We start from the raw sequence: 23106 nt of genomic DNA, 5'->3' as shown, positions 1-23106 counted from the left end.
ATTGAACACACTAAATTGCCCCTTAATTGGAAAAAATAAATTGGGTACTCTAAATTTAAAAAAAAAGACAAGGATCCAATGGAGTGTTTGTCGTGTCGGCCCATATCACTTTTAAACGTGGACACAAAGGTATTGCCGAAGGTACTGGCACGAAGGCTTGAGGAGTGCCTCCTGAAGGTAATAGGTGAAGATCAGACGGGGTTCGTGAGAGAGAGGCAGCTCTTTTCGAACATTAGGAGGGTATTGAACGTCGTTATGGCACCGGCGGAGGGGAAGGAAACAGAGGTGGTTGTGGCATTGGACACTGAGAAAACGTTTGACCGGGTAGAATGGGGGTACTTGATGGCAGTTCTGGAGTGGTTTGGGATTGGTCCACAATTTGTGGACTGGGTAAAGTTACTATATGAGGAGACGAGGGCGAAAGTCCACACAAATAACATCAGCTCGAGAAACTTTTCTCTCCACAGTGAGCCTAGGCAGGGATTTCCTATGACCCCTGCTGTTTGCACTCACGATTGAGTCGTTTGCCATCGCGTTAAGAAGTTGGGGGGTATGGAAAGGAATAGTGCAGGGAGGGGGGTATAGAGCATAGGGTGTCCTTATATGCCGATATGACTTGTTATACGTGTCAGAACCAAGTATGTCAATAGGGGGAATATTGGAGCTGCTTCGGGCGTTTGGGTCTTTCTCGGGGTACAAATTAAATCTGGACAAGAGTGAATATTTTGTGGTGTCTCGGCCGGGGGTGGGGGCAGGGCTGGGGGGGCTGCCATCCCGTAAGGCAGGGACTCACTTTAGATACCTGGGGATGCAGGTTGCTCGGGAGTGCGGGGCTCTGTTGGTACAACATTTCTAGTTTGGTGGGGAAAGTGAAAGCTGATCTGGCAAGGTGGGATGGTCTCTCTCTGTCACTGGAGAGGGGTTAGGGGGAGGGTAACTAGATGTGTTAATGGTGATTATGGGCGATTCCTGATTCCTTTTTGTTATTTGTTTATGTGGACATGTGGGCTGCTGTTTGGGGGTTTGGTGGGAGGATGGGATTGCTGTTGTTGATATGGGGATTGACATTGGATTCGTTACTGATTATTGTTGGTGGGTGTAAATTTGGGAGAAAATATGAAAAAGAATTAAAATATTTAAAAAAAAGAACTGGATAGTTGTCTTTAATTTTTTTCTTGAAAATACTTTTATTCATGATTTTGGTATTTTAACATTTGAAACACATAATAAGGGGCGTCACGGTGGCACAGTGGTTAGTGCTGGTACTGTATCTGACGGCGCCGAGGACCCGGGTTTGATCCCGGCCCTGCACATCTTTTGGATTGTGGTGGCGAAACCCACACAGACATGGGAAGAATGTGCAAACTCCACCCGGGCAGTGACCCGGTGCTGGGATCAAACCTAGGTCCTCGGCTTCATCAGGCACCAGTGCTAAACACTGCACCACCTGATGTGTTAGGCACTCTGGTTCGATGTGGACTGCACTTGATGCAGGTAAGCTAGAAACGGACGTCTAACTCTGGAGAAAATCCAACACTGTTTTACTCAACGATAGAACTGATATACATGTTCAGCTGTGGGTCGACACTATACTGAACTGACTGGAGACCTTGTATTAGCCTGACCAGACTTACTAGCTACCGCATGGTGTTTGCACTGCTAGCTCATGGACTCGGACTGTCTCAGTGGCTGGGTCCAGAGAGAGCGGGAAACTTAGTGCCCTCTGGCTTTATAGTGGTGGTGTCCTGTCTGGTGATTGGCTGCACTGTGTTGTGTGCTTACTGGTCATCCTGTGTGTCAATCACTGCCTGTCTGCACCTCATTATATACATGAGTGGATACTGTGACACCACCGTGCTGCCCTAGTTTCACTTCCGTGAAAGGTTGCAGTGCTAACAACCATCGTGCTGCCCCTTGATTCACTATCTTGTTAGTTACATTTATGGAACTTGAACCCCTTGGTGATGACCAAACGTTTAGGAGACAAGTGGCCCTAAAATATCTCCACAATCTCATCAAGGGCTTTCCAGCCTGTTTTTTTTTCTGGCTGCATGCGATTTCGTAGAAGGTCGAATGTTTTCCCCATTTGTACTCAGGAAAATTGGGACTACGATATCTGCCGCCATTTTATTCGCTTGGACAAAATAATTAAATATTTCAGTATATGAGCTCCACCACCCGGTGTTCTCATCATATGGTCCCACAGCGCCAAACGTTTCCTCCATTTTTACAATGATGAGGGAGTGCATATGCATAATGTGACACAAAGGTTTTAGCACTACCTCTCTTCTTTTTTTCAAACAAGGTACCCTGAGCTCAGCTTGTTTCTTTCTGGGTTTCGGAACACCACCAGTTCTATTGTTGCAGGGCACTCTACTTAGTGCTTGCTGTACTGTTCCAGATTTTTCTGCGCAGAGCACATGGCAAGTTTCTTTTTGATGTTGTTTCCTCCGAAATCTATGTTTGCATTTTGGGCCCTTTGAAGGCTGCTACCAATATTTTTTTTTTGTTAAATATTTTTATTAAGGTTTTGCAGAACTTTTCATAATAAAACAAAATAGAGTGAACATTAACATAGTGCAAAAAGAGAATATACAATAACAATTAAATAGACATTACCCCACGCGACTCAGTCTTCCGACACCATCCCAAATGGATTGCTGCTGCTGACATTTTAATTTTCCCTGAGAAAGTCGACGAACGGCTGCCACCTCCGAGAGAACCCTAGCGTAGACCCTCTTCAGGCAAACTTTATTTTCGCGAGGCTGAGAACCCAAGCCACTTGGGGGGCTTCGAGTCACGCCACAGTAATAAAATCCGTCTCCGGGTTACTAGAGAAGCAAAGGCAAGACGTCGGCCTCTTTCGCACCCTGAACTCCCGGGTCTTCTGACACTCCAAAGATCGCTATCTCTGGACTCGGCCCCACCCGTGTGTTAAGCACCTTGGACATTATCCTCGCGAACCCCTGCCAGAACACTCTAATCTCCGGGATGCCCAAAACATGTGGACATGGTTTGCTGGGCTGCCCTTGCACCTTGTGCACTTGTCTTCTACCCCAAAAAACATGCTCATTCTCGCTGCCATCATGTGTCCGGTGGACCACCTTAAATTGAATTAGACTGAGCCTGGCACATGAGGAGGAGGAATTAACCCTGCCCAGGATCTCTGCCCACAGACCCGTTTCCAACTCCTCACCTAGCTCCTCCTCTCTCTCTTACCCTTGAGCTCCTCCACTGGGGTTTCCTCCGCCTCCTGTAGTTCCTGGTATATATCCGACACCTTCCCCTCCCCCACACAGGGGCCGGAGACCACCATGTCCTGTATCCTCAGTGATGGCAGCGTTGGGAAGGCCACCACCTGTTTTTTCAGGAAGGCTCGTACTTGCAGACATTTAAAGGCATTTCCTGGCGGCAGATTAAATTTGTCCTCTTGCGCCTTCAAACTGGGAAAGCTTCCGTCTATCCCCATCCTTCTGACGCCTGCCCTCTGCCAGCTCTGGAACCCACCATCCATCTTACCCGGAACAAACCAGTGGTGGTTACATATCGGGGTCCAGACCGACGCTCCCTCCACCTTCTTGTACCTGCTCCACTGCCCCCAGATCCTCAGGGTCGCCACCACCGGACTTGTGGAGTAGCGGGTCGGCGAGAAAGGTAAAGGAGCAGTTATCAAAGCTCCCAGACGAGTACCTTTACATGACGCTGCCTCCAGCTGCTCCCACGCTGACCCCCCCCCCCCCCACTTCCTAATTATGGCTATATTGGCCGCCCAGTAGTAGTTGCAAAAGTTCGGCAGTGCCAACCGCGCCCCCTCCCCCCGACTGCACTCCAAAAGCAATCTCTTTACTCGTGGGGTCTTATTCGCCCACACAAAGCCTGAAGTGATCCTACTGGCTGCTACCAATATTAGGCATCCCTCCACCGCCACATATGATGTACTGAGGTTTTTAGCCTCTTAATCCTTTTTGGATGTCTGTGCGTGGATTGACGATTTTTCTATTTTGTTTTACTTCACCGGCGATCTGCCACTTGGTTACTACGTCCTCGTCGCCAATTTTCGCTGTGGAATTTATAAAGGGTAGGCTTGCAGTCCACAAAGGTACATAAAAACCCAAGAGTGTTACTGGAAAAGTGTATACTGTACATGCTGCTTGGATAGACTACGCAAACGGACAATGATGCCATCAATACAACACATTGAACTGTGAAAGTGATCTCGTTCAAATTAGTGACAAACATTAATACACAACTGAGTTCCACAACTTTAGACTGGGGGTGGCACAAATCCCATCCCACCGCCGGCTGCCGTTTTCTCTGGCGCCATTTTTCGGGCGGTGGCGGGATTCACGCCAAGCCGGTCAGGGGCCGTTGGCAATTCTCCGGGCCCCAATGGGCCGAGCGGCCATCTGTTTGTGGCCAGTCCTGCCAGCATGAATCACTCAACTCGCATACCAGCGGGACCTGGCAGGTACGTCGGCGGGGGCTGGCCTCAGGGGGATCCAACCCCAGGGGGGAGGGGCCCCCACGGTGGCCTGGCCCACCGATCTGTGGGCGGGCCTGTTCCCTAGGGGCACTTCTTCCTTCCGCGCCAGCCCCTGTAGGGCTCCGCCATGGCTGGTGCAGAGAACAGAACGCATGTGCCAAAATATGCTGGCCGGTCTGCGCATGCGCGAAACCACAGCGGCGGTTCCACACAAGATCACGTCAGCCCTTCGGTGCATGAACGAACTTGCACCGTCCCGAAGGGCACCAACCCCTCTGGCGTCCACCTAGCCTCTGAAAGTGCGGAGAATTCCGCACTTTCGGGGGCTGTTGATGCCAGTGGTTGGCGCCGGTTCTCCCACCGGCGTGGGGACTTAGTCCCCAGAAGGGAGAATCCCGACCCATGTCTTGTGTTCTCAAGGTTGCTATATCTTGTTGCAATCTCTCACAGCTAGTTTAACATCAACATATTTCTTCCTCTTTAGTTCTGATGAAGTCAGACGGACTCAAAACATTAACTGGCTTTCTGCCTACAGATGCTGCCAGACCGGCTGAGGTTTTTACAGCGTTCTGTTCGTTTCAGGTTTCAGCATCTGCAGTATTTTGCTTATCTTAGTGTTTAGTTCTCTGCCATTTCTCTTTCAGGAATGCTTACCTTGATGAAATACTGCTTTTCTCTCCAACAGGATTTCCATTTGTCTCTTTTACTATGTTCACCTTCATTGCTTTCCACTTCTCTCTTGGTGTGTGACAAGGTGTTTATTAAAACTAGCTACTGCAACCACATTCCTTTCCTCAAATAGTTTATCGGCTTTTTAAAAAGTCATTACAGGATGTGGGCATTGCAGGTTAGGCGAGCATTTATTGCCCATCCCTAGTTTCCCATCAGAACGTGGTGGTGAGTTTTTAAAAATAAATTTAGAGCACCCAATTCATTTTTTCGAATTAAGGGGCAATTTAGCATGTTCAATTCACCTACCTTGCACATCTTTGATTTGTGGGAGCAAACACAAGGAGAATGTGCAACCTCCACACGGACAGTGACCCAGAGCCAGGATTGAACCTGGGACCTCTGCGCCGTGAGACTGCAGTGCTAACCACTGCACCACCGTGCTGCCCTAGGTGGTGGTGAGTTGACTTGTTGAACCGCTGCAGTCCCCGAGGTGTAGGTACTGTTAGCAAGTTCCAGGATTTTGCCCCAACGACAGTAAAGAAAGGGCGATATATTTCCAAGTTGGGGTCGTGAGTGACTTAGAGGGGAACCTCCAGGTGGTGGGGTTTCCAGGTATCTGCTGCTCTTGTCCTTCTAGATGGTTGTGGGTGTGGATTTGGGAGGTGCTGCCTGAAGAATGTTGGCGAGTTACTGCAGTGCATCTTGTAGATGGTGCATCATGCGGCTGCCACTGTTGGTCGTGGAGGGATTGAATGTTTGTGGAAACATTCCCTTACTTTTGTGCTAGACCCGAATAAACAATTGTTGCAGTTTCCTCATGCGCTCATTGAATGATTGCCATCGCCAAACCTCAATCATCCCTTTAAGTAATGTTTTCCAATCGATCATAGACAACTCACACCTCATATCATTGTTGTTTCCTTTATCAAGATTCAGGATCCTAGTCTCAGTATCAACTACTTCACGCTCCATAAGGCATAGGTGCAGAATTAGCCCAGAAGTTTGCTCCACCATTCAATCACGGCTGATATTTTTCTCATCGCCATTCCCTGCCTTCTCCCCATAACCCCTGATCCCCTTATTAATCAAGAACCTATCCACCTCTGTCTTAAAGACACTCAGTGATTTGACCTCCACAGCCTTCTGCGGCAAGAGTTTCACAGATTCACTCACCCTCTGGCTGAAGAGTCCTCCTCTTCTGTTTCAAAGGATTGTCCCTTTAGTCTGAGATCGCGTCCTGTGGTTCCAGTTTTTCCTACAAGTGGAAACATCCTCTCCATGTCCACTTGATCCAGGCCTCGCAGTATCGTTTTTTAAAAATCAATTTAGAGTACCCAATTATTTTATTCCAATTAAGGGGCAATTTAGCATGGCCAATCCACCTACTCTGCACATCTTTGGGTTGTGGGGGTGAAACCCTTGCAGACACGGACAGTGACCATGGGCCGGGATTCAAACCAGAGTCCTCAGCGCCGTGAGGCAGCAGTGCTAACCACTGAGCCACCGTGCCGCCCAGGCCTCGCAGTGTCCTGTAAGTTTCATTACGATCCCCCCTCATCCTTCTAAACTCCAACGAGTACAGACCCAGAGTCCTCAACTGTTCCTCATACAACAAGCCGTTCATTCCAGGGATCATACTTGTGAATCTCCTCTGAACCCTCTCCAAGGCCAGCATATCCTTCCTTAGATACGGGGCCCAAAACTGTTCACAATACTCCAAATGGGGTCTGACCAGAGTCTTATACAGCTTCAGAAGTACATCCCTGGTCTTGTATTCTAGCCCTCTTGAAATGAATGCTAACATTGCATTTGCCTTAACTGCCGACTGAACTTGCACGTTAATCTTGAGAATCATGAACAAGGACTCCCAAATCCCTTTGTGCTTCTGATTTCCGAAGCATTTCCCCCATTTACAAAAAATAGTCTATTCCTAAATTCCTTCATCCAAAGTGCATAACCTCACACTTTTGCACATATTTCATTTGCCACTTCATTGCCCACTCTCCTAGCCTGTCCAAATCCTTCTGCAGCCCCCTTGCTTGCTCAATATAGAACTTGCAGAACTTTGTATCATCTGCAAACTTAGCAACAGTGCCTTCTGTTCCTTCTTCCAGATCATTAATGTAATGACCTGATATAATCCTCAACTCCACTTTTCTACCTTATCCCCATATCCCGTGATTCCGTTACTAATTAAAAACCTGTCCATCTCAGCCTTGAACCTAAGCTAGCTGGTTCAGATAAATGTTTTGTGATACTAGTAGAATTGAGTTTAACCACATAATTCAGCATCTATTTGTCCACTTTTACATTGGTTATAGGTTAGATATCTTGTATCCATTCTTATGGAATATGCACTTCATTCCATCACCCAAGCTACTTAAGCTTATTGTTTTTTTCAAAAAGGAAAATTTAACATGATGGGTGAAATCATGCATGTGGTTTAAACCCAATACATTTAGAGGAAAAAGTCAAACGTACCTTTAAATCCAAATCTGAATAAAAGGAACATAAGCAGGTAACACAGTATGAATATTCTTTTTTAAAAAGGCAACCACTTGACACCTTATTTGCAGTTTATTTTACAAATGCGTATGTTATTAATTCTTGTATACAACAGCCAGAGAGCAGCTAAAAAAATCCAAGCAAAAGGCACCCAACTTAAATTTGAACTCATCTACACAGATTGAACTTTTAAAACGCTTGGAATAAATCGGTTTGCAGGATTGCATTGCCTTAAATAAAGATATCTACAAAATCAATTCCACTTATTAGAATCGCATAAAAAGGTACAATGATCTCAAAACACCATGCTTTAACATTTATTTTTTTCTTTCAGGTTGTTTCAAAATCCAAAATGCTTTGGACATAAATGCCCATCCTTGGCTACGTCATTCTTGATGCTTTGGCACAGGGCAGTTAGCACTGTTCCACCATCTACTTCCAGTCAAACTGGTCACAGCCTTCGTCTGTGTTGTTTTCGCAAAACCCAAAACAGCTTAAAAATATGAATTAAAGTAAAATGTATCAAGCTTCTTTCTAGTGTTTAAAACCTTAAGAACTATGCTTTAGACCTGAAAATAACCACTTGAAGTCTGGAGTGCAGAGAAGAACCCCATTTTCTTCAACACGTGGAGTCAATAGCACTTTTCTTCAACAATTTCCTTTCAACAGACCTCGCCAAACAGAGTCCAAAAAGTACTTCAATTTTTGGGTCTCTTGACATCAGACACCAGTGTACAAGGATAAAAAGTAAATATACAGAAGAAATATTGGATATATCAGAAGAGGCTTCTTTGTTTTGAATTCTTCTCCAACCAGCAGGGAAGCAGCACTGTAAGCAGCCCAGAAAACACCCAATAGCTGAAAAACAAGAGTTGTCAGTGCAATTTGTTACCATTTTTGAACATCTTCAATACATTATACCAAAGTAAACAAAGAGATTTGCATCCTCTATTCTACTTGCAGCAAATTCCAAGCCTCAAAAGTCATGTTCTGGGAAAGACACAGAAGCCACACACCGTAGATGGAGTATCAACACTGATATTAACTTTTAAAGCGCACTTAACACTACAAGTTTAGCATTGGTGCATAAATCTGCTCCAATGATGGTGGTAGTTAAAGCATGTACCTCTTAATTGTACCACAATATACTAATGATCCAGTGAAAATCTTCATGCCACATTTAAAAATAATGATTTGGAACATTTTGAAGGAGGGACAAGAAGCTAGCTGGCATACAAAAAATGGCTCATGAAGTCACTGACATTGACCAAGGAAGCAGTAAAATTAAACATGTACTTTGTGGTATACAGCATTTTCTGTACATGCATCATGATGGTGATATGATGACAGCTGCATTTGCACGAAATGGCCATGTGCAAAAAAAGAACGACCAAAGTGAATAAAATCTTTCCATAAGATATATAAAAAGCATTGTCCCTGTGAAGTATAACACGGGTTTTTGCATACTCTAATGCAGTAACGTATGCAAACGAAGATCATTCCTGCACAATAAATATCTAATAAATAGCACAGATGTTGATATTAGTATGGTAAGAACCTGCAGACATATAAACAAGCTGACAAGACCTAGGTTTGATATCTCATTCATAGATGTCACCTCTCATTCCACAACACATTCTCTGCATTATACTGAAGCATTAGAACTATGTGGAAGCCTCGAGTAAGGTTTAAACTAATTGCTTTGACTTCAAGGTGAGAGGCCGACTAATCGAATCAAACTGATCCAAGTGCTGAGAAGATTTATGAAAATAATATTGTTAGGATACTATTGTAAAACCCTTTTTGTCTGCCCTGTGTTTTCCTTTTTATCCCCACCCTGCTGCCTGTCTTTTGGTTAAGCCAGTACAATGTTGCTACACCATCTGGGAATTCTGTTTAAACTACAGATTTTAGACAGAGTTGGAATCCCTATTGTGATGGACCAAGCCAAGACATCTCCTTTAGGTTCTGTGGTAGAACAGGTGATGATGATTTGATAAAGTTGGAAAGCAGCCAATCGAGAAAAATTCACATTGCAGCCTTTTCCTGTTGGGACCCGTGATTCGTGGGGCTCGATGGAAAGTTCCAGAAGGAGGGCATGTCTTGGGAAGTGTGCCATATAGTTTTGGTGTGTATGCAGTGAAGAGAGCAGGGCAAGAGGCAGCTTTAAATCGCGCTCTCTCTGCCTGCTGATTTGGAAAGCTGTCAAAAACCTAGAGTTTCAGATTTGATACATCATTAGGGATCGCTGGCTATAAAGACCTACGTCGGCAGCAAACAACAATCTCATAATTATTAATCCCTTTTGCAGTTTAAACTCTCTCCTCCATTCCCACCGCGTGTGTCTGTCTTTTATTAAAATTAATTTACAGTAGCCAATTATTTTACTTTTTCCAATTAAGGGGCAATTTAGCATGGCCAAGTCACCTAACCAGCACATCTTTGGGTTGTGGGGGTGAAACCCATGCGGACATGGGGAGAATGTGCAAACTCCACATGGACAGTGACCCAGGGCCACTTTTACTTATAAATCTGATGTCTGCATCTCATTGCATCGGTCTAGGGCCAAAATCATCGTTAAGTTTTTAAAAATAAATTTAGACTACGCAATTCATTTTTTCCAATTAAGGGGCAATTTAGTGTGGCCAATCCACCTACCTTGCACATCTTTGGGTTGTGGGGGGGGGGCAAAACCCACGCAAACACGGGGAGAATATGCAAACACCACATGGACAATGCGCAAAGCCGGGATCGAACATCGGCGGAGTAAGGCAGCAGTGCTAACCACTGCTCCACCATGCTGCCCAAAAATCATCGACAAGTTAATCAGAATTATTTGTTAATTCACTCATGTTGCGACCCCAGGTCGAGGGGGGTGTGGGGTTTGGAACTCGCCCAGGGTGTCGTGACAACATCAGTAGTCATAAATAGTTGCCAACCTACTGAATGCTTGACCAGTTAAATCTAAAATGGGCTGCATGTTTCCAATGGACCGGACGAGGTTTAAGTCTAACAAGGATATTGTTCTGGAGGAAGAGAGGTGTGGAGTATATGAATGTCGCAGGGCAAACTATTGAAATAACTAACTTGGGAAAAAAAACAGATCAGTTTTCAGTTGAAATCAATATTTTTACTGATTTAAAAAAAATTGTACCAACAGCAGAGATGCAAGGGCGTTTTTGGCCATCAAAATGGTTACCTGAATTCAAACTTCAAAGACAATAGGCATTAAAAAATGCATCATTTGTAAGAATATACACAGTGTGGTCATAATCTAGACAGTGTATCACAGCTAAAAGCAAGATTTTACACTCTCACAGTAACTATCACTTAAGACTAATATTTTCACAGATGAGATACTCACCTTTATCACTGTAGATAAAAGCTCAAAAGATTGAACAACCAAAAGGACTGGAACAATTACAATCAAAGGGAGTAGAGAATACCCAATCACGCCAAGAACCTGACCATATGCAACCTGTAAATTAGGATAGCCAAGTTATATGACTTAGATTTGCAAAAATACCATATCTGTACAAGTTACCTAGACTGAGTGAAAGCATACAATAGGAATTAAGCAGTACCTACCTCCCCACCAAGAACCCGAGCCAACAAGAAGATAGTTAGCGATCCAAATATCCAGATTGTTATAATCCAGGAAACAACCTAAACAATTAACAAAACAAGATATGACATTTTGTTAAAAACAAAAGACTGGAAATCTGAAATAAAAACAGAGTGCTAGAGACACTTAGCATCTATGGAGAGCAAAACAGAGTTGGTCAAGACTGTGACCTTTAATAGGAACAGAAATAAGCTGTTTTCACTTTCTGGGAAAGAACAGGTAAAGAAGAAAAGGTAACACAGCAGATGTTCAACAAGACAAATTGTAATTTATTTCATTAAATTCAGTACAACTAGATACATGATGTGGGCATTGTTGGAAAGGCCAGCATTTATTAACCACCTCTTCTTTCTTTGAGGTGACTTGAACCTTCTTAAACCGCTGAAGTTTGCATGGTGATGTTACAAACAACAATGCTGTTTTGAAGGGAGTTCCAGGATGCTGACATAGTAATATTGAAGGAATGACAATATATTTCGAAGGAGACTGGTGGATGATAAAATTCCGTGGGCCACAGTTAGAGTCGACAGGAAGAGATGTTTCCCCTTGGTGGTAGGATCAATGATCGAGGGCATAGATTTAAGGTAAGGGCAGGAGAATTAGAGGGGAGGTGAGGGAAAATGTTTTCACCAGAGCATAGTGGGAATCTGGAACTCACTGCTTGAAAGGGTGGTGGAGGCAGAGACCCTCATAACATTCAAGAGGTACTTAGATATGCATACAAGGCTATGGACCAAGTGCTGGAAAATGGGATTAGAATAGTTAGGTGGTTGCTTTTGACCAGCGCAGACGCCATGGGCCTAAGGGCCTTTTCTGTGCTGTAGACCTCATGACTCGTTCTCTTCATCTTCAAAGGCCAAATGTTGAAAATAATCTGAACTGGATTAAGAATCCTTTGGCACAATGCATTTTATGCAGCACATTGGGACTCACTGCATTGAATAACTGAATAATGCCTCAGGAACTTCAGACTACATGGCAACTTCAGAAGATCCCGTGAATAGTTTACATGATAGGAACAGACCATTCAGTTCCTTCAACCCATTTCCCTTTACAATTAGGCCATGGATAATCTGTACCACAACACAATTTTCCAGCTTCTGCTCCCCATCCCTTGAGTTATTTACTGAACAAAATGCTAAACATCTCAGTATTGAATATTTGAATTCAGGGCGGGAGGGTGGCGCAGTGGTTAGCACTGCTGCCTCATGGCACCGAGGACCCAGGTTTGATCCCACTCCCTGGTCACTGTCCGTCTGGAGTTTGCACCTTCCCTCCCGTGCCTGTGTGGGTCTCATCCCCACAATCCAAAGATGTGCAGGGTCGGCGGATTGGCCATGCTAAATGCCCATTAATTGGAAAAATAAAGATAAATGGGTGCTCTAAATTTAAAAAAAAAATTTGAATTCAGCCAGCTTCTGCGGTTTTGGAGCAAGAATTCCTAATTTTCACTCCCGCTGGTATGAAAAATTGCGTCCGGATTTCACTCCTAAATGACTGTGACCGTGTTGTAATTTTAAAACATCTTCTACTTGTTTTGACTTCCCTGTCAGAGAAAATAGAGCAGGAAATACAGAGAAATTATCAAATCCATTTATTATTTTGCTGGTGCATCTTCTCAGTTATTGTAACCAATGGTAATACTTTCCTCTAAATGGCAGGAAAAGTACTCCATGGTGCACTTTTTAAACTTATAGTTGACATCAGTCTTATCTGTTGCTCCTTCACCAATACACTTACTCGGAATTGTCCATATAGCGAGATCATTGAAAACAAGAGGACCACTGCCAGTGGCCCCCAGAAGTCAGGATTATCTCTCACGACCTGTCTATTGAATCCCAGTGATGGCATTGGCATCAACACGCATCGGATTTTGTAGTAAATATCCTTTAGATCAATGTCCAACTCCTCCCTGTAACATTAAAAGAATTAAAATAATTGAAATGACAGTTCAACTATGAAACAGTATACATCTTAAAAACAAGAAGCAGACCCAAGTCTCTAAAACACCAGGAACATGGATTCCAATGTCACTGAGCATCAGCCTACAAGGGAATCCCTTTGCTTTTGAAAAATGAAAATCGCTTATTGTCACGAGTAGGCTTCAATGAAGTTACTGTGAAAAGCCCCTAGTCGCCACATTCCGGCGCCTGTCCGGGGAGGCTGATACGGGAATCGAACCGTGCTGCTGGCCTGCTTTAAAAGCCATGATGTGGAGATGCCGGCGTTGGACTGGGGTGAGCACAGTAAGAAGTCTTACAACACCAGGTTAAAGTCCAACAGGTTTGATTCAAACACGAGCTTTCGGAGCGCAGCTCCTTCCTCAGGCGAGAAAGGAGCTGTGCTCCGAAAGCTCGTGTTGTAAGACTTCTTACTGTGCTTTAAAAGCCAGTGACTTAGCCCAATGAGCTAAATCAGCTTTTCTAATGGTTCAGTTGGTTAAGGCACATGTAATTGAACCATACTCATCATTTGTTCCCAGATTCAGCACAGGGCAGCAGCAAGTTTGGTGCATGGGTAAACATTAAATGAGGAGGCAAGCTCTGCTGTAATATCAATTACCACCTCAACTTCTCATAGCCTAGAATGTGAATAGTAACAGGCAAAGAAATGGAGATGACAGGCTGTTAGGCAGATGGCCAAAGTATGACAGTAATGAAAGCATTCACCAGAATCAGTGCCTTTAGCAAGGAAGAGGAAGTAAACCGACCTACACGGTAAGCCTAAGCAGGTTTGCTATTAAGAACTTACTCACAGGACTACCATCTAATTTAGCAAAGAGCACATGGAGTTCGGTCTCCAAATGGATAACTTTACTATCATTCATCACTGAAAATTAATTTAAAAGAAAATACCAGATACATCTCTAATTTGTCAACTAAAATCGAATTTCAAACCTGCCACCACCTCCATTATCAAGGCTGTTGTACGTAAAAATTTATAGCAGATTTTTCTTGCATTGCTTTGAAATTTGAAGTTACTCTGACCATTTTTAAAATTGATTAGCCACATTATTTTAATTGTGTCTTTATTCTCAAAGAACCGAAGAAAAAATAATCTAAGTATTTGACATTAACACGGTTAGAAGGGCAGCACGGTGGCACAGTGGTTAGCATTGCTAACTATGGCGCTGAGGACCTGGGTTCGAATCTCGTCCCTGTCCATGTGGAGTTTGCACGTTCTCCCCGTGTCTACATGGGTTTCACCCCCACAACCCAAAGGTGTGCAGGATAGGTGGATTGGCCACGCTAAATTGCCCCTTAATTGGAAAAAATAATTGGGTACTCTAAATTTTTTTTTTGTTTTTAATTCAGAGTACCCAATTATTTATTTATTTTTCTTATTTTCCAATTAAGGGGCAATTTAGCGTGGCCAATCCACCTAACCTGCACATCTTTGGGTTGCGGGGGCGAAACCCACGCAGACACGGGGAGAATGTGCAAACTCCACACAGACAGTGACCCAGGGCCGGGATTCGAACCCGGGTCCTCAGCGCCGTAGGCAGCAATGCTAACCACTGTGCCACCGTGCTGCCCTGGGTACTCTAAATTTAAGAAAAAAAGTTTTTTAAAATTCAAGCTGGGTTAAGTAATTTCAGAGTAATTAAGTAATTAAGGGGAGGCATTTAGAAACTGGATCTCAAGCTGCCTCCAGCTTCATAATACTGTAGTCACGATCTCCATTAGTTAATACTCAATTTACGGAAACATTTGCTAAGTTGTATTAAATGGGCTGTGACTTTCAACGCAAGATCACACATTCAAGTGCCACAACAATGAAGCAATGATCTTGGCAACCTACGACAATTTACATGACCAGGACAACCGTCAAGCAGTATGAAATTTACTCAAATCGACCTACGCCAGAAAGAACTTCAGAGGATCGCAAATTGAAGCACAAACAAATCTGATCTGGTTAGACAGCACTCCTCCTCCCTTTCAGCCACCTTGTCAACAAAACCAAGGAAGATAACGGTTGCTTGTGGACAGGTGTAAGGGAAAGTGCAACATTTTTTTGAAGTAAAAAGTAATCAGCACATTAAATATATGCCTATATCCCCTGTTAATGGCTTGAGACAAGTCTTCACCTTGTGCCTAATTTCTACTTTGAACTTCTGTATATCTTTCAGAGGTCCATTTCAATATTATTTAATAAGTAATGCTAATACTTGGACTGCATTGGGTTAGTAAACCCCTGTTTCAACCCAAATAGGTGATAGTTACAAATTTATTAATGGAATTTACAAAAGTTAATTCTTGGGATGTGAACATTTGATTACTCATCCCTATTTGCCATTGAGTAAATGGCAGTGAACCCCTTCAGTATATATGGTGAATGCACCCCCACAATGCAGATCTCCTTAATATCCAGATTTAAATATTTATCTCATGAACACATTCATTATATTAAACATACACCACCAAAAGGAATTAAACATACAGGAGTGGTTTTGAATCCTCAGAATCCTCATCCTCCACTTCCAGAAGCCATCCATATCCTCTCTTCCGGAGGAATGCAGTTGCTGAGGCATCTTTTGCAGAATCAGTATCCATATTAAGTTTAACCTCTGGGGCAGCCATAGAACCACTGAGGTCTACAGAAAGGTTAAACATTAAGGAGATGTCAAAACAGCTAAAATTCAAGAAGTCGTCCGTGGAACTTTAATGTTAAGTTCCACAGAAAACTGCACATACAATATATTTAAACAGATGGCACCCACATTTTCTTCTGGTCAAAGATAGGTTGCACTGGTGGATAAACACAACCCAAATACTACAGAGAAATCTTTTAATGAACACTCAATAGATTATTTCCACAAAAAGGAATCTTTATTAGTGAACCGACTCACCGACAAGGAATACAGGTTAAAAAGCCAATGTTAGCTGAAAGACACTATGATCTTTGTGTTCTGTAGAATCACACCTAATTCCCTCAAACACTGTGCTCTCTCCCCTTTTTTACCTCTGGAAAATAGCCTTTGTAAACACAATCTGAAGAATATGCATCAACATTTTACATCGATCATTGCATTATACAGCCAATTTTCAAAATGTATTGTGTTAATCTAAATTTTATACATTCATGTTGTCTTCAAGGTATGCCAACTTCATAATTCTCCAAATTCATTCACTCCATAAACCTGTTTATTTAGCTTTCTGTTTTTTTCTGAATGCGTGAGCGTTCCCAGTTTCATATTCTTCAGGAAAACAAAGAAGTCTACAACTTCTATCAATGCACTTTGAAAATTTGCCATAGCTAAAAAAATGAAAGCTCTGCTTCATCCAACTACGAAATGTAAGTAAAATATTACAGAAAATAAGGTACTTTTGTTTCCTGATCTTGCTCAAGATGTAAGTGGAAGACTAGGTAATTTTCTATAGATAATTGAAAAAATTGCTTATTTCCTATATCGCCCAAGTACATTTGACTCTGCATGCATATTTGATCTGACAAACAAGATTAACCGCATATTATAACTACTTGCATTTACAAAATCACAGAGAGGTGGCTCAGTGGTTAACACTGCTGCCTCACATGGCCTCACAGCACCTGGAACCCATGTTCAATTCTGACCTTGGGTGACTGGGCAGCACGGTAGCATTGTGGATAGCACAATCGCTTCACAGCTCCAGAGTCCCAGGTTCAATTCCGGCTTGGGTCAATGTCTGTGCGGAGTCTGCACATCCTCCCCGGTGTGCGTGGGTTTCCTCCGGGTGCTCCGGTTTCCTCCCACAGTCCAAAGATGTGCAGGTTAGGTGGATTGGCCATGATAAATTGCCCTTAGTGTTGGGTGGGTTTACTGGGTTACGGGGATAGGGTGGAGGTGTTGACCTTGGGTAGGGTGCTCTTTCCAAGAGCCGGTGCAGACTCGATGGGCTGAATGGCCTCCTTCTGCACTGTAAATTCTATGAAGACTGTCCACGTGGGTTTCCTCCGGGTGCTCTGGTTTCGTCCCACAGTCCAAAGATGTGTAGGCTAGGTGGATTGACCATGCTAAATTTCCCCTTAGTGTCCAAAGGTTGGGTGGGATCAAGGGGATGGGGCAGGAGAGTGAGCATACGTGGGGTGCTCTTTCTGAGGGTTGCTGCAGACTCAATGGGCCAAATGGCCCCCTTCTGAACTGTAGGGATTCTATGAATCATCACAGCACCTGTTTTCCAAATGCACATTTCCCTTAATTGCGTACCATTCACTTCTTCCCATAACATTGTATATTCTTCTTTTTCAGATAATTAATTCACAAGTCTCATCAATGTAGTGAGACATCCCAAAGTATTTTACAGGAATGTAATAAGACAAAACTTTACATCAAGCTAAAGGGGATATTAGGATAGGTGACTAAAAGGTTGGTAAAAGAGGTAGATTTTAAGGAGCATCTTAAATGAGAGATTTGAAGAGGTGGAAAGATGCAGGGGAAAATTTTGAGAGAGTAGTGGCTCAATGACAGAAGCCATGACCGCCAATAGTAGAGCAAAGGAGGATGCACAACAGCCCAGACTTATCATTAAAGGTACATTTGGAAGATGGCACCTATATATATATCATGTTGCTGCGGGGCAATATGTAGATAAGAATAAGAAAAGGGTCCAGGATAGTCCTTGGGTAACTTCAGAGGTTATGGTTTGGGGTAGAAGAGAAGCCATTCCATGAGATTCCCTGGACGTGACTGGGTAGACAAGAACAGAACCAGATGTGGGAAGTCCACGAAGTTGGGCAACAGAGAGGCCTGTTGGAAAGGGGAAACGTCAATTGTCTCAAAGGTTGCAGATGGGTGAAGAATTCCAAGGAAGGACAATGAATGCATCGTGCTCATTTGTGACTTTAATTTGGGCTGTTTCAGTGCTGGGAAAGAAAAACTGACACACGACAATTCTTTGGATAGAAACCAAAGTTATAGCTTTTAACTAAGTAGGCAGTACTTAGGACCAAGCCTTTGAATTTAAGATTTATTGAAGCAATACGCAAATGTTCAAGATTGCTCTCAAAATCTCAATCTGAAATTCAATAGTTAAAGATATTCTTCAAAAGCATGCTTTCCTTTCCTGCATAACTGCAATTGTCATGGAGGAAGAACAATTTGGACAACGCGCCAAGAATACAAATTTCTTACACTGTGTAATTTGTGAAGGTGATGCAAAAATGGCAGATTCTGTATTGGAAGTAATAATTCTAACTGGCCAATAATTTATCATTTATCTAGTTCAGTGCTGTCCAATAGAAAGTACTGACTAGCCACAGCACGTAGCCTCAATGACACCAGATGTGCTAGTTCTGGAGGAAAATGGTTTAATGCCACGAGAGGTCAGTGTATTTCATATAAATATATATATTTACTTAAGTACCTATCCCCATTTTTACAAAAGATGTAAAACACTCACACTGATCAGTAAAGACATGTGCATTTTACTTTTGTCTTCCCAATAACAAAGCGTCCGTGCATGCATACATAATGCCAATACGAGTATTACAACCACATTCCCAATGACCATTACTTTTTCTTTTTACTAAATTCAATTAGTTACATCTGATTTCCAGCTAGCAACAGATGGCCAATGGCGTACAAATTGGACAACACAGTTAGATTAATTGGAACCGTTAAAGCTGAAGCAACAAAGTGTATTAAGTATAAAAACTAGGGGCAGCACGGTGGCCTAGTGGTTAGCACAACCGCCTCACGGCGCTGAGGTCCCAGGTTCGATCCCGGCTCTGGGTCACTGTCCGTGTGGAGTTTGCACGTTCTCCCCGTGTCTGCGTGGGTTTCGCCCCCACAACCCAAAAATGTGCAGAGTAGGTGGATTGGCCACGCTAAATTGCCCCTTAATTGGAAAAAATAATTGGCTAATCTAAATTTATAAGAAAAAAAAAACAAGAAAAAAAAAGTATAAAAACTTTGTCTTCACTACGGAAATGACAAAACTGCAGTAAATAACAGTAATGGAAACATTAACTCCCTACTCTATTCACATTCCAACTTTTAGACTGGCCACAATAACTGCACCTAATTTTTAAAAATGTATTCTTTCATGGGATGCACTTCTTGCCTATCCCTAATCGCCCCTGAACTATGTGGCCTGCGAGGCCATTGTAGGGACAGTTAAGATTGTTCTGACCCTGGAGCCACACGTTGGCCAGACCAGTGAAGACTGCAGATTTACTTCCCTCAAGAGACATTAGTGAACTACATGGGTTTTTACAAAAATCAATCAATGATAGTTTCATGGTCACCATTACTGAGGATGAGGGGAGAGAAAATATGGTAGCTGGATTGGTTGTTGACTTCAAGGTAGGTGGGGTATTGTAAGTTGTTGAGAGAAAATAGAGTCAACAAAGGGGTTATAGATAGGTTTGGTGAGTGGGCAAAAACTTGGCAGGTGGAGTACAATGTGGCAAAAATGTGAACTTGTTCACATTGGCAGGAAGAATAGAAAAGCAGTATACTATTTAAATTGAGAGTGCTGAACTCGGAGGTAAGAGGGATCGGGTGTCCTGGTACATGAATCACAAAACGTCAGTATGCAGATACAGCAAATGATTAGAAAGACAAATGGAATGTTGGTGTTTATTGCAAAGGGAATGGCAATTAAAAGTAGGAAAGTTTTACCGCAACTTAATAGGGCATTGGTGAGACCACCTCTAGAGTTCTGTGTATGGTTTTGGGTCTCCTTATTGGAAAAAGGATATAAATGCACCAGTGAGAATGTTCACTTGACTCATTCCTGGGAAGAGGGACTTATCTTTTGAAGAAAGGTTGAAGAGGTTGGGCATTAAGCCATGGGAGTTTAGAAGAATGAGAGGTGATTTTAGATCCTGAGGGATAAAAGCAAATTACTGCGGATGCTGGAATCTGAAAAAAAAAGCAGAAAATACTGGACAATCTCAGCAGGTCTGACAGCATCTATGGAGTCAATCAATCAAAAGGGAGCTAATGTTTCGAGTCTGGATGACTCTTTGTCAAGGGTGCTCCCAAGGGGGATTGATACCAGGAGGATGTTTCCTCTTGTCGTGGAGATTAGAACTAGGGGACACTATTTAAAAATAAGAAGCCTTCCCTTTAAGAAAGAGATTTAAAAAAAAAATTAAAGTACCTAATTCTTTTCTCCCCCCCCCCCCCCCAATTAAGGGGCAATTTAGCATGGCCAATTCACCTACCCTGCACATCTTTGGATTGAGGGGGTGAGACCCACACAGACATGGGGAGAATGTGTAAACTCCACACGGACAGTGACCCGGAGTTGGGATCAAACCCAGGTCCTTGGTGCTTTGAGGCTGCAGTGCTCACAAATGCGCCACCATGCTGCCCTTTAAGACAGAGATCTTTTCTCTCAGAGGGTCATTAGTCTGTAGAATTCACTTCCTTAGAAAGCAATGGAATCCATTCAAGGCGAGTTCCATAGTTTTTGGATCTACAAAGGTGAGGTGGGTGTGAGAGGGGCAAAATGAAAGTGGAGCCTAGATAAGAATCAGATTAACCATTAATGCTGGAGTAGGCCCGAAGCGCCAAATTACCTACTCCTGCTCCCAAATCCTATGTTCCTATGTACATCATAGTTAAGCTTCAGTAAAGAGTAATGGCAAGCATGTGCACTTTTCACAGCAGTACATAAGGATGTTTTCTTACCCAAGAACCCAGTGATATCTCTATATATGAAAAGAGTTTCTATTTTTCCTCGCAAATCATGGAAGATGCCCATCTGTACAATTGTTTATTCTATCTTCCAAACTTTGTAGGGCACTTTAAGCTTCTACAATAATTATGATTCCTTAAGTCATAAATGACATTATTTGTAACTTTGGAAACTGTGCATTCTCCATCCTCAATTCTTTTCAGCCTCACTATGGCCTTGGTTGAAGACACAGGAACACATAATCATCATCCTCCTCCTCCTCCAACACCTTTTCTATTGTCACCTCACCTCCATTTATCCATCCAACCATAACCAGGGTATCACAATGGCTGCTCTTCCCATTCACTGCCGAGATCCCACCACAGATCTATCAGTAATCCCATCATCTACATGCAATTCCATGATAATATCATTCAAAGACGCAGGGTCACAAGCATGCCACCTAGCTGTACCTCCACCATTTATCCCACACCTTCAACCCTGTCTTGTCAGCCTCCTTGCTTGGTCCCCAATGTTTTGACCGGAAGAAATTGCAACTCATAGGATAGACCAAAACTATGACCATCAGGCTCAGCCCTAAACCATCTCCCTCCTCAAAACCCATCTCATTGACCAAACGGCTAAAGCACATGCAGATTCTGTTTTCTTTGGCTTGACATCCTTTTTTATCTGGACTACACTTCTGTGAAACACCTTGGGGTACTTCCTTGCATTAAAGGTGCTACTAAAATGCAAGTAATCGCTGAATTATCACTATCCCTGAGAGCAATTTCAGAATGTCATCAACGCACTGAATACCATTAACACAAAAATGTGGTGGTGGAGTTTCGGTGAAGCAGTGAGTAGGCTTTTGGGACCTTCGCTCAAATCCTGCCTCAGCTGACAGCTAGGAAGCCTAATCTGCCTGTTAACTATAATAACCCTGCAGCAAATGGTATTTGAGCCTCCTAAAACTATTTGGGGATGGGCCTGTCACACAAGACTGCGCCTGATTTAATAGGCAGTCAGGGAGCACACAATCCAAATATCACTGGCATCAATCATGATATACAGAGGAAACTTTCCCAGGTTGTTAGGGTAGCATTTCTTCCAAAGCAGCCTCGGGCTCCACATCCCCCACCCCCTTCCTAAACATCCCACCCAACCCCCCCCTCCCTTCCTAAACATCCCACCCAACCCCCCCCCCTCCCTTCCTAAACATCCCACCCAACCCCCTCCCTTCCTAAACATCCCACCCAACCCCCTCCCTTCCTAAACATCCCACCCAACCCCCTCCCTTCCTAAACATCCCACCCAACCCCCTCCCTTCCTAAACATCCCACCCAACCCCCTCCCTTCCTAAACATCCCACCCCACCCCCTCCCTTCCTAAACATCCCACCCAACCCCCTCCCTTCCTAAACATCCCACCCAACCCCCTCCCTTCCTAAACATCCCACCCACCCCCCTCCCTTCCTAAACATCCCACCCAACCCCCTCCCTTCCTAAACATCCCACCCAACCCCCTCCCTTCCTAAACATCCCACCCAACCCCCTCCCTTCCTAAACATCTCCCCTCCTCCTAAACATCCCACACCCCCCTTCCTAAACATCCCACACCCCCCCTTCCCCCCCCCCTTCCTAAACATCCCACACCCCCCCCCTCCTAAACATCCCACACCCCCCCCCTCCTAAACATCCCACACCCCCCCTCCTAAACATCCCACACCCCCCCCCCTCCTAAACATCTCCCCTCCTCCTAAACATCCCACACCCCCCCTTCCTAAACATCCCACACCCCCCCTCCCCCCCTTCCTAAACATCCCACACCCCCCCTCCCCCCCCCCTTCCTAAACATCCCAACCCCTCCTCCTAAACATCTACACAACAACAAACTTTGGGCCTACCTTCACCGTCAGCCGACGAGACGAAGGTGAAGTCCCCATTGCCGGGGGTGAAATGCTGCCGCGGCAGGCCGCTGCTGTGCGAGCTCATGGCGCCGGTACAGCTGGCGGGGGGGAGAGAGGGGGAAGCGGGCCGGGACTCCAGAGCCCGCGCGACCTTCCGCCGTTTACCGTCCGATCGCCTCGCGCACCACCGCCGCCACCCTGGCTTCCCCGACAACGTCACAGAGAGAAGCCGAGCGTCTCCCTGGCTTAGCGCGCACGCGCAGAACCCCCCCAGCCAGCGGCCGGGTCAGGTGACCCTCCCCTCACC

The 23106-nt window shown here is 44.1% G+C and overlaps 1 protein-coding gene across 1 annotated transcript; it reads right to left on the bottom strand.

Moving 5' to 3' along the window:
• Positions 1-7712: 7712 nt before the first annotated feature.
• On the bottom strand, positions 7713-23059 carry yipf4 (Yip1 domain family, member 4). Its single transcript, XM_038814788.1, has 6 exons — positions 22797-23059; positions 15726-15879; positions 13026-13197; positions 11249-11326; positions 11025-11138; positions 7713-8518 (listed from the first exon to the last, which is right to left on the bottom strand). Exons 1-6 carry the CDS (start codon positions 22882-22884, stop codon positions 8381-8383), a joined length of 744 nt encoding a protein of 247 aa, XP_038670716.1. The 5' UTR covers positions 22885-23059; the 3' UTR covers positions 7713-8380.
• Positions 23060-23106: the final 47 nt, after the last annotated feature.

This window comes from Scyliorhinus canicula, chromosome 1, assembly GCF_902713615.1.
Source record: "Scyliorhinus canicula chromosome 1, sScyCan1.1, whole genome shotgun sequence".
Taxonomy (NCBI): domain Eukaryota; kingdom Metazoa; phylum Chordata; class Chondrichthyes; order Carcharhiniformes; family Scyliorhinidae; genus Scyliorhinus; species Scyliorhinus canicula.
The sequence above is the reverse complement of the archived record's forward strand: the minus strand, read 5'-3'. Positions and strand labels throughout refer to the sequence as shown.